The sequence below is a fragment of the Mus pahari genome, chromosome 21 (genome assembly GCF_900095145.1).
Source record: "Mus pahari chromosome 21, PAHARI_EIJ_v1.1, whole genome shotgun sequence".
NCBI classification, from domain to species: Eukaryota; Metazoa; Chordata; class Mammalia; order Rodentia; family Muridae; genus Mus; species Mus pahari.
The window spans coordinates 51,958,203-51,973,711 of NC_034610.1; the positions used below are offsets into that span (position 1 = coordinate 51,958,203).

Sequence of the window (15,509 nt, forward strand, 5' to 3'; positions counted from 1 at the left end):
GGGACATTTACATATGGACCCTGGACTGGATCTGTTTAAAGCCAAATTTCTTCTAAATTTTAGAAAGATTCCCAGCAATGGAGAACAAACCAGTAAATATGAAGAGAGACGGAGGATGAATTGAAACAATGAAGAAAGAAAACAGACAGCTTAATGGCACTGTAATTTAAAAAATCATAAGCTGAAAGCTTTTTTTTTTTTTGCTTAAGATAATTTTAGATATGCCATTTTTTTGTAAAAAAAAAAAAAGATTCATTTATTTTATGTAAGAGTACTCTCTCTGCATGTATACCTGCGTGACAGAAGAACACATCAGATCCCAGTATAGATGGTTGTGAGACTCCATATAGTGGCTTGGAATTAAACTCAGGAAGGGTCTTATTCTGTCTGGAAGAGCAGACACTGCCCTTAACCACTGAGCCATCTCTTTAGCCCCTATATCTGTTATTTTTAGCTCATATGTCCCGATGAATACTGGTGTATGATTTTTTTCAATACTGGTAACTGGTTCATAAAAATTATGAATAATATTTAGAGATGCTGCAATCAGAAAGAGAAATTATTGAAAACATTATTTTAATTTTGGATCATAAGGAATGATAGTGATTGGAAGAAAGAAGTGTTAAGAGGGAATTGAATTGAAAAATGAAAATATTTGAGAAAGCAAATGAGAATACAGTCCATTAAGGAGTTTTGGAGAATTTTTTTTTATATCAGTTTCCTACATTAACAGTAAGCCTGCTGTGAAAGACTGGGAACAACCTGCTTGCATTTGTTCATCGGTTAAATATACACCTTTTCTGAGAAGCTAATACAGGTCTAAATCCCTTGAACGTGAGCAAGGCCTCCGCCTCTGCCATGTCCCAAGTGTACCATTTTTAAATACAGACACTATTTGATATTTACATAACCTAGTTTTCACAGCTACGGTTTGACATCAGACAACGCATCGTAACGGCAGAATAAACAGTCTTTAATGTATACAAGTTTGAGAGTATTTCTCTTTAATGATGCCACAGAGATCAACTGTTTCTCAGTAGACCTGCCCCCTCTCACCTCTTGGGAGGCCTAAGACAGTGTGCGATCCCTTCCGTCAGACACAGGCAGGCACAGAGTTTCTCTGTGAGGCTTCTATGAAGTTGCTGGGGTAAAGAGGGAAACTTAATAATCCTTTTTGTGTCTGCAAACATGGGTTTGTCTCCTGGGCCAAAGATCCTCAACCACAGCAGCAGGTTTAAAGAGTGGTAGGGGTGCAGGGAGCTAGACATTACCATGAGAGAAGGGAGCGTCCTTTTGCTGAGAAATGTTTATTTTGTAATTAGCAAAGAACAAGAAAGACCTTTTTGGAAACTATATTTGGGGGCTCAGAATTTAAATTTATGCTGATGCTCTTGGAGTCTCTCTCTAGGGAACCCTACTAATTGGCAGGAATCTTAGTTGGCCAGAGCAGGCTATGAGTGAAGCCAAAGGTCTTGAGGTCATTCCTCCAAAGGCCCTATTAATTCAAACTCTGTTCCACAGCCACAAGCTGCACCTTTAACCCTACTCAGCCATTTGAAGAATACGTATCAGTGTATCGATATGGTGGTCACAGGAAAAATACCATATATTTGCCTTGAAGCTAAAACAAAATATAAGCAGTTCTATTTTATATTTTGCCAGAAAAAGTAGATGCTTTTGTAAGTAAGTTAGTAAACTTTAATGAAAACTGCAGCTACCACTGTTATTGTTATGAAAATGAAAACTCTCAACACAGGTTTTTGCTACAAGAAAGCTGAACAGGTTGATCACAGAAAACACTAAGTATGACATTAATGCCGTGATGCCTGTAGAGGGCAGAAGAGGGTGTCAAATCAATGGTGGACTGCAGAGATGGATGGTTGTAAGCCACCCTGTGGGTGCTAGGGATCAAACCTGTGTCCTCTGCAAGAGCAGCAAGTGCTCTTAACAGCTGAGCCACGTCCCTAACTCCTTAGCTTGGCTGTTAATCTTTTCTTGTAGTATCCTTGTGATGGATCACTCTGACTGTCAACTTGGTGTAATTTAGAATCACACCATTGAAACAAACCTCTAGGCCTATCTATGAGGAAGTTTCTGTATTAGGTTAATTGACAGAAGAAGAGGCAGGCTAAGTGAGAGCAAGACCATTCCATGAAGTAGGGTCCTAGACTAAATAAAAAGGAGAGATGAGTATTCAACTAGTAGCCTCAAGCTCCTGCTGCCAGGGCTTTGATATCAAACTGTCAGCCAAAGTTCTTTAAGTAGTTTTGCCAGTTTTGGCAGCAATGGGAGTAATGCACTTCATTTTATACATGGAATGTATAATAGAAATTACGTATTTCGTATCTCTACTAAAGAGGAGTGGTTCTGATCTTTCCATTTAATTGGGAATCGGTGTTTACTGACACTGAAGGTCCTTGGCCCCAATTGGTTTTTGATCTATTGATAAAGATGCCAGTGGCAAATGGTGGAAAGAAAGAGGCAGGATTTCCAGGTTCCAGCAGGAATGGGCAGGAAGAGGAGATGAGATACTTGGGAGAGAGAGAGAGAGAGAGAGAGAGAGAGAGAGAGAGAGATAAGGAACAGATTCAGAGCTGTAGGGGAGATCTTCCAAAATGTAGGTTGGAAGGGAAAGAGACCCATGGAAGGGCATGGTGTCTTGGGCAACAAGGCCAATGGACTTCATAGAAGGTAACTGGGAAGTTAAGTTGAGAGCAGATTTAAAGATATTGAGCTAGGATAAAGGTAAGGGCATGCTAGCCGCAGAAGGCTTAGGAGAGCCCAGCCACAGAGCCAGTAAGGCAGTTTAAAAATGAGCTAATGTATGTATGTGTGTGAGATCTGTGGCTGAGATAGCTCCTGGGTGGGTACGTGTCTGCAACTCGCCAGGAGCACAAAGCAAAGTAGACAAAACTACTTGCCACACTGTACTGTGTTTTATAGAGGAAGAGACAGCATCACAAGGAGAGATTGGCAAAGACCAAGTGACCATATTCATCAAACTGCGTGCAAGAAAAAGATCTCTTTGTGGCAGTAACACTAACCTTCCTCCCCTTCTGCCTGTGCTTGGATGGCACCGTACAAAGTAACATTATGGTTGCCTGAGGCAACGGGTACAACTTATTTCTCACCCTCAGAGTCAGAAATGACCTTGTGACCAGTACAAGATAACAGAAGGGTGTGGAAACATAAGCTTGCCAGTTACAAGTATCTCCTCAGCTAAGCCTACTTTGCCTTTCTCTCTTGGACTTGATGTACCTTCTTGAATTTGAACATAGCCCATTAGCCTCAGTTCTCAGCCATCCCGAAGGAGCATGGGTGAGACACATGAAGGAGCCCAGCTAAGATCAGAATTGTTGAATGGATCTCTGTTTAAACTACCCAGGCACAGATTCTTAAATGGATGGCTGTTGTTTTAGCTTTCATTTTGAAGTTACTTGTTATGCAGTGTAAATTTATGGAAACATCTCTCGTAGTATCTAAACAAGGGCAAGATCATTGATTAGGGGATGAGGGATATAGCAGTACAGTTAGCACTCTCTCACATAACATAGCAGTGTGTGCTATTTTAAACACATTAAAGAAGGCATTAAAGAGATGTACCAGCTGATAAAGTCTCTGCCACAAAACTACCAATCCCGAATTCATATCTCTAGCACCCCTGTAATAGCATGGAACAACAGCATGAGTTTTAGTATCCTGGGTTGAGTGGGAGAGACAAGCAGTTTCCAGTAGCTCACTGCCAAGACATTCTAACCAATCATTGAGCTCCAGGTTGAATTAGAAGTCTTTTATCACACAATAGCATAGAGAGCCATTAAGGAAGATTCCCAACATCAACCTTAGGCCTCCATACCCGTGTAAACACACACACACACACACACACACACACACACAAATGTGCACAGAAAAACATATACATAACACACATGATGTAAAGATAAAAAGCATTAGGTATTTAAATGTCATCCCTAAATGTAATCTCAAAGAACATAGACATTTATAAGGATCACTTGGCCATATTACATTAGAATATCAATGGCAAGGTTTCTGCCAATATAGAAGTTAACATATTTTTTTTCCTGTAACTTTACAAGAGACAGGCCTATATGAATAATACCTACACAAGTATTTCTACCACAAATGCTATCCGACCTAAATTCTGACCACTATTAATAATATCCTATCTTTAGAGCTTATAAGATGCAAATGATACGAATTTTGTTTTAATTATAAAGAAGACTTGACAACCACAAGTTGAGATAAAAGGTAACATAAACCAAAGAGCACAAGCTGTGAAGTAAAAGCCTTTCTATTTTCTGCAGAACTTTTAACATTAAGAAGTTTGCAAGTGCTAGAAAGGGTGGTCCAAACTTTTGATTCTAGCACTTAGGAGGCAGGGCAGATCTCTGTGAATTTGATGCCATCCTGGTCTACATAGTGAGTTCCAGGATATTAAGAACGATGTTGAGAGCCCCCTTATCAAAAACAAAAGGAGGAGGGGAAGAAACAGAAGAAGAGGATGAGGAAGAGTGGGAGGAGGAAGAAGAGGAGGAGGGAAACAAGTAGTAGTAGTAGTTGCTTATGAGTATATATTTATATTACAAAGTTGACTAGTGCCTTTATATCAAGGATTGAGTATCCCCTTGGGGGGTCACTCTTTTTTATTTCTTTCTACCATGTACAAATACCTAGTGGTGGCAAAAGCTTCTCCCCAGAATCTGAACAAATAGCCCACTTGTGTAGGACCACTATGTACTAGAATGGTAGCAAAAAGATGGTTAATTTATATCACAGTGTTTCATCCACATATACAAGCAGGTTCGAATGTCCCATCAGAAACAAAACAACCCCTGGCCTCTCCTTTGAAGGGCTTAGGTCGGCTCATGCACAGCCACAGCCAAAGAGCAGAAAGATCTCCTCTAGAAGTGTTTACACGGGCGAGGGGCTTGAGCTAGCTGGTCTTCTGGATGATGAAAATGGAGAAAAGGTACAATCTTAGTACCCATTTATAAGAAATGCATCTAGGACTGGAGAGTTGGCCCAGCAGTTAAGAGCACTGCCTGCTCTTCCAAAGAACCCAGGTTCAAGTCTAAGCGCCCACATGGCAGCTAACAACTGTGTGTTTACAGTTCCAGGAGATAGGAACAGATATACATGGAGGCTGAAAAACCAATGTAAATAAACGTTTTTTTAAAAATGCATTTGTCCTTGATGATGACAAATGAGTGTGTATGTTGTTTCCAAAAATTATTCTGGAATTCTCAGTTGTGCTGAAATTCTTTTTAATATAAACTCTTCCTATAGGTAACCCCTCTCTAAGTCAACCAAATAGTCACAAATGTTTAAGAAGCTGATCAAGCTGAATGTGGTGGTCTCATACCACTTTTTTAATCCCAGCATTCAAGAGGCAGAGATCTAAAAGATCTCTGGAGTTTCAATCTAGCATGGTCTACATCGTGAGTTCCAAGCCAGACCAACCTATATAATAAGACCACACATCAAACAATAACAGCAACAAAAACCATGCAAACAAACAAACAAACAAAATCTCCAAATACAACAGAGAAGTGGACCTCTCAAAACTTCAGCTCATATTAAAATTTTGTTAGATTTTATAAAAAATCATCTTGCTGTGATGGTAAAATATAAATTTATAATGTTGGTAGTAGAGTAACAGCATTAGAAGTTAGCATGTAGCTCATCTTCTTTTATATAGTTTCACATAGTGGTTTACATACTTCTATCAGTCAGAGAAGGCACATAAAGTCACCTACAGTTTACTCATATAAAATGACAGTATGATAATTCAAGCTAGATTCTTTCCTGAAAGACCTCTAGACATTTTGTTCTATTTAATCAGCTCCTCTTTGCTTCTCAGGGGGAGTTGGTGCTCATTAATCTTTAGAGAAGATAGACCCTTGCTCCAGTTTGTCTTTTCTCCTCTTTCTATTCCAAGATCACATGATACATCTGATTATGAAAATCCTTTATACAAATTAAAGAATTTTCTTCATTATTTGTCATCTTCCCTAAACACTATCTATACAATACATTTTTGGAATCTACAAATTCATAAGAAATAAATTGATTCTACACACACACACACACACACACACACACACACACACACACTGCTATAAGTCAAATTCAGGCACATACACATCTATCTGTCCTGTCTCACTTCTGAAGTTTTATTGAACATGTCAGAAAGTCAATAATTGTGAACTGACTACCACTGAAAGTGCATGATGTTTCTTTACTTTTTTTACTCTTTACTCTTTCTTTAGTATTTTAATATTTCAATGTATAATTTTAATACCTATATGACATAAGTCTATATGCTAGCCTACAGAACTTTTAGAATGCATTTTATATGGCATAACAACTCAAATATGTAATTAAGTTGATAAAAGTTCAAGACAGAAAAAACATTGTAGTAGTAATAGCCTTTAAAATAGTAATTTATGAATAATTCAAAGCTGATTATTAAAGTTGACCATGACAAATTACGGAAGATAATCCCGAATTGTAAACAAGTAGTATATTTAGTAAAAATTAGGAATTGGGACTACAAAATTACATTGACTTGATTAACCTCATTTCTAATAGTAATTAGAAGCACAAGAAAAATGGGATTAAGAAAAACACATGAGTAAAATATTTTGTACCTTTTAAAAAACACAACCCATTTTATATCTAGAAACATTTTCCTTCTATTTAACGTTTTTAAGTGTTTCTTTGAAAGTCATTTTTGGATCTTATCATTCTTGCCTGGAGCTTCTGCCTTTGGCAATTAGAACTCTGCAGGAAAAAAAAATCCTGAAAGCAAGTTCTGCACCTGTTCCAAACACGAGTGGCCTTCTTCTGTCCACTGTGACCCTCCCTGGCAGATCGCAGATGTAGTTTCAAATCAAAATTTGAAGATGCATTTAAAAAACACCGGGCCACTTGCCTCACCCATCTTTCAGTGGTGAAGCTATACAATTAAGGGACTCTTCCTTTTTTATAAGTCTCTGAGTCCTGAAGTCAGAGCGATTAAGCAGTAAGTAGATATGCCGGTGGACAGATCTTATGCTTATCATTTTACAGTTCTTATCTCTTAAACTGCCTGAAGGTTTCTTATGTTTATGATTCTAACATAAAAATAATAAGCTAAGCTAGATATACTAACTCATATGTCTTCTAGTCAACTCAGCCTGTTGGTGGCCTTTCTAAGTGTGTATATTCTTCTTAGCATTTACATTTCAAAATACTTTATGGTATACTGCACATATTTCATAACTGTGTATCTAAGACTAAGTGAGAAGTTGGTAATGTTCCCATGCCCTATATAGTTTATGGAAAGCACAGACACAGGTCATAGCTATATGTTACTTTGACTTCTTCTTCTTCTTCTTCTTCTTCTTCTTCTTCTTCTTCTTCTTCTTCTTCTTCTTCTTCTTCTTCTTCTTCTTCTTCTTCTTCTTTTTCTTCTTCTTTTTTTTTTTTGGTTTTTCGAGACAGGATTTCTCTGTGTAGCCCGGGCTGTCCTGGAACTCACTTTGTAGACCAGGCTGACCTCGAACTCAGAAATCCACCTGCCTCTGTCTACCAAGTGCTGGATTTAAAGGCGGCCCAGCTTTCTTTGACTTCTGTCTGTTTATCTTAACTTATTATTTTATTCACTTTATATTCCGATTACTGCCCCCTATCCTGGTCCCTCTCTCACACAGTCCCTTCCCCATCCCCTGTTAAGGTAACATATTCAACAAGTAGACATTAAAAGAATTTATAAAAAGTGTTAAGGAGGTGATAAATTAGGAGCATGGTTTTATTCCTTCCTTATATTGCCAACCTACCATAAAAAAATGAAACAGGTTCATTGATAGAAAAATGAAGAGTAAGGAAAACTGGAGTGGGGCGAGGAATGTGATTCCAGGAAATCAACAATTCTTGCTAGTACATCAAATTTGAGAAATAATAAAACATTTATACTGTTATATTTCCATAAATCTTAGTTTGTGGATGTAAAATGTTGTGGTATCCTTGGAAGGAAGGAGCAAAGATCAGAAACAAAAATTTAAGTTCACACTTAAGATATAGGTTGATGCTCAGACAACTTTATGACATAGCTTCTCTTCTAGCTGCTAGTCTTAAGAAGTGGCATTTATGGCATTAATATTTATGACAGGTGCAGTGAGAAATTATTATAAGGGCATATTCTCAAATAAAAGAGAAAATATAATATAATTTAGTTTCTCTATGGAATAAGCTTCACTTCATTTATATTTTTGAAGGAAAATATAATTAATACCAATTAATGCTGTAGATCTTATAGAAACAAATATGGTGAAGGCCAGATGTAGCTCATTAAATTTCAAGATCTTTAGTGAACAGAAGTAACTCTGTGGTTATGGGAGCATACCGATAGAGTACTCAAGCAGTTGACTTCCAATGCCAACTTTCAAAATCTAAGACTTTTAAATTAATTGATAACAAATGCTAAAAAGACCGTTCTCACTAGCCAACTTGCATTTCTGAAACTAAGTTTTAACTAAAACTTCTTACGGATTTACAAAAGTTAGATATTCTCTTTAATAGAACTCATATTTCCAAAAATTTTAGTACACTAGTTCTGAGTTCCAGTGGTAATGGAAGATTCCGTAGAGTCTCATGGTAGGCAATTAATTCCATTGATATGATAAAGAATATTTTGTAAAAACTCAGGTGATCAAAATTATTTTTTCTATAAACAATGTTTATGTTTAGAATGTCCTCTTCTGTGATTCTAAGAAACTACTTTACTATGTGATATCGTTTATGATCATCTGTTGAAACATCTCGGCTTCCCTTTGGGCTCTGAGTTTTAACTTCATAGGACTCTCATAGAGGATTTTACTTAGCTACGAATCTTTAGGAATTCACATGATATGTGGCCACAAAAGTAAGAGTTTAATAAAAGTATGTTGAATGAATTAGTGAAAGAATAACTGAAGTAATCTAAGGAAGTTCATCTGCAGATGTATCCAACTCCTGTCAAACGACAATTAACTTGAGGAGAGGGCCCTTCATAGGCTCACTAGAAAATTATCTATAATTATTTAAAGATATACAACATATCTGTAGGCAGTGGTACTGAGGACATGATTAAGAAAGATGGGAATGATCATTTAAAAACCAGCAACTGTAGTTCTAAATGAAACTTATTTCCCCTCCTGCGCTGTCTTCAGTGTTAAGTTTCTCCTTGATGGTTACAGGATTTTAACAAATTTTGACATAAATAATATTGGTCTAATAGTTTCTGCAACCTGTTACAAAAGTCTAGAACAGCAATGTGAAGACAGAATGTCCCCAGTGGTCTTGATCCTTTACTTCAAACTGTGAAACTTAAAAACATTTGCACCATTTTAATTTGTAAGCAATTGTGTGGAGAATGTCTCCTTTGGTGGGGGGGTATGTCCCTTTGTTATGGTCTCACCATGACATGGTGATGGTGTTCACCTTATGTTTATGAAATTTTCCAAAAGTCCCTGGGCATCAACAAGGCAGATCACAGAAAAAAAAAATCAAGCCTAAAAACTTATGGTAGTCTCTTGATTTGGGCTTCATTTATCACACTATCACACAAAAGTGAAAAAACTCAGATCCACAGTGTTCTTTTCCTACCCATTTTAGAGCTTCTGTCATTAGGAATATGGCCAACTATTCCATAAGATATAACGTGAAATATGGATCAATCTGGGAGGATTCAAAGAAGAATGTTGTGTCAGTGAGTCCGTACCTCGTTCTCCCTTTGAACACTTCTTTCTTTGGACTGTACATGTTCTTGTCTCGCTGGTTGGGGGGCACAGGTTACCCTTGGCTGAAGGATGCTGTAGTATATCTCGGACCCGTGTTTCAGTCCCCCTTTTGAAGCCACACGTTTTTCCTTTCTTCATGCATGGACTCCATGGACTCCATTCACTGGCCTCACAGTGTACTGCAACCAAAACAGAGTCTCAGTTGGCTCCCAGGCACAGGCAGGATTGTCAGTGAAACAAACAAACCAACAAACAAACAACCATAACATCCCTTCAAGACATCTAAGTTTCTAGAATAGCTTCTGCAGATCATAGTTGGGCAAGATAACCTAAATATGGGGCAGATCCAGGATGTTTTCTTAGTACATATGCTGTTGGGACAGCTGCTTCTACTGAACTGGAATTCTGCGGTGAACCTGGCTAACTCAGGCACACCTAAGGAATGTTTTGTAAATTTCCTAACACTGCTGTAGCTGGTGAATGATTCTTACTAGAGCTTGAGGGTTATCCTAATTGGTGACTAGATAATTAAATGTTTGCAGATCTCAGAATTATTTGAAGGGACTGATAAAGCACAGGATTCTGGACCCCACCCTAGCCTTCTGATGACATTTCTAGCTTGGAGCAGATGTGCCGTCTTAATGTAAGAGATGTTATGGGCAGACATGCGAACATCATTCGGTTTGAGAGCATCTGTGCTAGAGGATGGCAGGCAGAAAGTATTATCCAGGTCCTTGTCCTGGACACAGTGCCCTTTCTGTCTCCCATGCTGTGGAATACCTAAATGTTATTTATTGCTCAGTTAATTCATGGCAGCATCTCTAACTTTAGTGAACTTCTGGTCGGTGACAGCTAATAACTTGCGTTTGGTCTGGATGTCCTTGCATGGTGCTTAAAGGGCAGGCTGTGCCCTTCTGAAGCTGCTGTGAAGGTTTCTTTCCTCTGTGTGAGTGTAGTTTCTCTGCTTTTCATTAATACTTTGCCTGGGTTTTTGTAGCAGATGTTTGTACTTTTAATGACATTCCAAAAGTGCTATTTTTTCCTTCTTTCTCCCCTCCCTCCCTCCCTCCCTTCCTTCCTTCCTTCCTTCCTTCCTTCCTTCCTTCCTTCCTTCCTTCCTTCCTTCCTTCCTTCCTTCCTTCCTTCCTTCCTTCCTTCCTTCCTTCCTTCCTTCCTTCCTTCCTTCCAACAATGTCTCTTTATGCAGCCCAGCCTAGACTCAAACTCATGATCTTCATGTCTATGTCTCCAGTAGTACAGGGCTGTGCTCTCCTGTCTGGTTTTAAAATGCTGTTCCCATTTTTGTGACCATGAAAGACCATAACTTACAACAGAAATGGCTTCCAATTGTAAACCTTTCAGAGAGTACAGCTTGTCTCGACAAAACCATGTTTCTGGTAACTTCTTGCACTGTCTTCTGACTTAGTGGGGTGTTATTATAAAAGAAGGCTATCTCTGATGACAATAACCTAAGTGATCTAGAGACTTAAAATTAAACCTCTAGATATAAGAAAATAATTTTTAATTACATTTTTATTTTAAATCTAGAGAATTAAAATGTCCTTCATTTTTATGGGCATTTTCATCACTTGCAGATACCCAAGTGCAGCAGAGTCATGTAAAAATGAATTTGTTTCAGTAAACTTACATGAGTTCTATTAAATCATCTTCAAACTACACTCCACATTAAACTGTACCATTGTGATTCTGGTCAGCAAATAAAGCAACTACACTATTTAATAGTGTAACTTTTTGCCATTTATGAACCTTATCTCCTAGCACCCTTTCTCCAAGTTAATCATCAAATACTAATACAGATTAAAAAGCCCTCCCTCCCTCCCTCCCTCCCTGCCTTCTTCTGCCCAATGAACTAAATATTTGAGAATAATTAATGAGCCATAGACCCTAGAAAGAGTCAGACTGTGATTCATTGTCATCTGAGATGTAGTGAAAGTCACAGTAAAAGTGTGGGTGTGTGTCGGGGAGAGACGGGACTGGGCGAACTTGGGTTCAGCCACCGATGGCATGTTCAATAGGAGATAGAGCTAGGGTACTAGCTCCAAGTCTCTAGTGATACATTGCCCCTGTCTGTGACTTCCAAGAGGAACAATGAGCTACACAGAACTACACTGCAGAGGGGAAGCAAATGTCTCAAATCTAAAGTGGAAACAATATGCCCTCTTTTAAAGGTGGAAATGTAGGCTAAATTGATTTGCAAACCATGAGGACTGCATACATTGTTACAACGATCTTTCATGCCACCTCTATATGTGGGCAATAGCTTTTTGTTTGTTTGTTTGTTTGTTTGAAATCTATTTACTCAGTTTACCTTCTAAGTAGAAACAAAACTTAAATAATAGCTCTGGGCAGGGGAAAGATACACTACTAGTAAGCCATGAAGAGCTCTAGATAAGGTCCTAAGCTAAGCACTGGAATTTATGGTATGCTTTGCACTCCACAGCTCAGCTTTCTGGGTCCTGCTCCTCCATACTTTGATTTTCCTTTGTGTAGTGAAGCAAGCCATTTTCTCTGATAATCTGGGGCAAGCCAGTACATGCTGTGCATAAGGACTGACTACCAAGATAGGTACTTCCCTTAGGGACCAGGCTAAAGGAGCCAGTCCTGATGAAATTGCCCATCTGCAATACAATTGTGTCCTAGGTCATTTGTTCAATAAATGGCCATTTGGCAACTAGTGATATTTTAAATGTGTAATCATCATCCAAAATTTATGGCAAGAAATAGACTTGGTAACTTTGGGGATATAAAACCCAATTTTCTTTGAAGACTAATCCCACAGTGCCAAATGTTAAACACACTCTGTGCTAAGAAACTATTAAAGAATATTTCGCTTTTAAGGACTGAATGTTATACCTTTAACAACTAACAAAACTTAAATATCTGTCCCTTTTCCTCAGTAAAGAAATCCTACAAGCTTCTGGTATCTGCACTTTAATATTTTAATGGAGTATTTCCCATTGTTTCCACTGTTTGGAACTTATTACCTCTAATCATCAGCCCTTTGGATGATTAGACCAGAAGAGCTTTCGTGGACAACTTTACCCCTTTCCTAAGTTGTTTTTCTGTGTTTTTCATGACTAGGGAAGACTGAAGCAAAAGGAGTCACAGGTTAATTTGAGATTGCTGTTTCCCAGCGTTTCTGCAGCTAACTTTTAAATATCACCTATTGTTTCCCTTCTGCCAAAAAAGAATGTATAGACATAAAAGTTGCATTTATCCTGAAATGGTTGAGCCACCAACTTAAATTATTTGTCCAACACCTTAAATTATGACAGACGCACACTGTGGGAGCCCGGGGCACTCCTGGAAACTATCTTGTACTGAATCAGGAGGCTCTGTGTACACACACCAGCATAGGACAGCATCAAAAGTTCCTGCAGCCACTGCCAGGGGACATGGAGTTCTCCTTTTCTGTTTTCCCATTTGGGTTAGCATCCATTCCACAAGTGCATCAAACCCATAGCTCTAGTAGCTGTGTGACACCTAAAACAGGGAAACCATAGCCCAACCAAGATCTGTTGTTTAGACAGACAACTTGTCTGAGGAACCTCCTCTCCAGCAAACCAGGCCTATAATTAATCAAAGCTTGGACTGTCTCATTCTGTCAGTTTGAGGGAGTCCAAAAATTTTCTCTTCTCTGTGTTAAATACTTAGACAATAAGACCACAGGAGCATTAGTGGGCAATATCAAGAAAAAAACAAAAACAAAAACAAAAACAAAAACACCACCATATGGAAAACAATTTCATTATGGGTTGTTATCAAATTTAGGAATTTTTTTTTTAAATCTTGGTTTAAAGTGGAAATCAGTTAAGTTTGCCCCCTCACACATTTCCTTCCTTCTCTCCCTCCTCTTTTCCTTTGTTTCTGTGAAATGTAAGAAATATTTGATGATCAGAGTAGTTCAAAACAATTGTGAGCAGTCTTTAACAAATAGCAGAACACCCTTAAACTACCCATAATACATGCAAGATATAGCTATGTGAACATAGGTTTGGAATAGTATCTTGTAAACAAAGATGGATAGGGCCTATTAGATATAGCCTCTCAGGATCTTGTGTAAGATCGCCATTGTCATCTGACATGTTTCTCACCCATTATAAATCTTAGAGTCCTTCCTTACCAATACTGACACATTCCATAGTATGGTTGTTGGCTTCTAACCCTTCTGGGCAACTGTCAAGGCACTTTCCAAGGTGTAAGTAAAATCCACTTTTACACTTTGTGCAGAAATTTTTGTTGAAACAGGTATCACAGTCAACTTTGCATTCTGAAAGGAAAAATACAGAAAAATAATTGTGACTCCGTTATGTTCTCCAAACTACTGCTGGATCATCTTCCTACTGTACATGCAACTTTGGCATCCACGTCAGTGTTCAATGCTATTTTGCTAGACTGAATTGAGGACTCTCCCAAAGCCATCTCATTGATAGGCATCCTTTAAGAGCTGTAATATTGTAGCATGCAAATACCTTTGTAACATATGCTGGGCCCCTTGATTTCCAGCATCTAAAATACAGAGTTTCTAAAATCGGAGACACTTTGGTGACTGACATCATGTTAAAAAATGTTATAGATTTTGGATGTCCAGGTAAGGGATATTTGGCCAGTAATCTCTACACAACCATTCTCAAATCCAAACCCTTCTGAATCATCCCTATTTCCTGGTGTTTTATATAAGCAGCTCTCAACCTGTCCATTTGTCCAAGTAGCATTCATTTTGCATTAAGTGATAGTAATGATGTTTCATTTGAATAGCATACACTGAGGTAATTCATTTATACTGTTCTCAAGGATTATTGGTTCATCCAATATTTAACTGTTTACTAGATGTCAAATCTGTAGATACTAGTTGATCCCATTCATGGGGTTGATGCCCAATGTTCACAAAGCTCACCTTCTAGTAGGAGACAGAGTAAATAAACAATATCAGCAACTGACTCTTAGGTAATAATTACCATGAACCATGATTGTTATGGGTATTTTGCAACATTGTTACCAAAATGTTAGCTTGAACCAATGCAGCAGTCACTATAATGACTCTCATTCACAACTGCTATAACTGAGGCTCAAATCTAGCAATGAATCAATCACACAGGAAAGCTAAAGGAAAGTCGGTTCCCGAGTTGTAAGTGTTCTGGAAAACAACATCACAATAGCACAGATAAATGTAGGAAAAACAGAACAGGCAGATGACTGACAAGTGGAAGAGGCCGGTTCTTTTGGAGGAGAGGACCTTACACTACCTAAGAAAGGGATGCCTTTAGAATCTTGAACGGGAGAGCACACAGCTTCTCAAGTTCCAGAAGAGCCAGTGAGGACCAAAATTGTCCAGACAGATTCTGGTCTGGGACACTCTTAGGTAGGCAGCCGTGAAGCAGGGAGACAGTGGTGGTGACTTGGAAGGACACGCGATATTTGGAGAGAAGGGATATTTCCTCATTTGGACCTTTCAAATGCCACTTGGTTTCCATTGCCGAGGCTGGAATTTTGAGGTCAAGACGACAGTCCTCATAAACTTGATTTCCAACCTGCAAATATTTTCATTGCTATACTGGAAACTTATAGAAGCCAAAATAGCTGAAATAATTCTTCCAGTTACTGAATACTTGGATATTTATAATGTAATGAGAACCCGAATGGTTCTGATATCTATCGTCATTTTCTGTAGGGCCAGTTAGAAATAATCCTGTTCCTGGATTTAGG

The 15,509-nt window shown here is 38.3% G+C and overlaps 1 protein-coding gene across 1 annotated transcript in view; it reads right to left on the bottom strand.

Moving 5' to 3' along the window:
• Positions 1–9,668: 9,668 nt before the first annotated feature.
• Rspo3 (R-spondin 3) overlaps positions 9,669–15,509 on the bottom strand; it is a 33,017-nt gene continuing 27,176 nt past the window's right edge. Inside the window, exons 3-4 of the mRNA XM_029532910.1 lie at positions 13,927–14,073; positions 9,669–9,961 (exon numbers count right to left, since the gene is read on the bottom strand). Coding sequence (XP_029388770.1) covers positions 9,669–9,961; positions 13,927–14,073 — 440 coding nt within the window. The remainder of the gene's footprint in view (positions 9,962–13,926; positions 14,074–15,509) is intronic.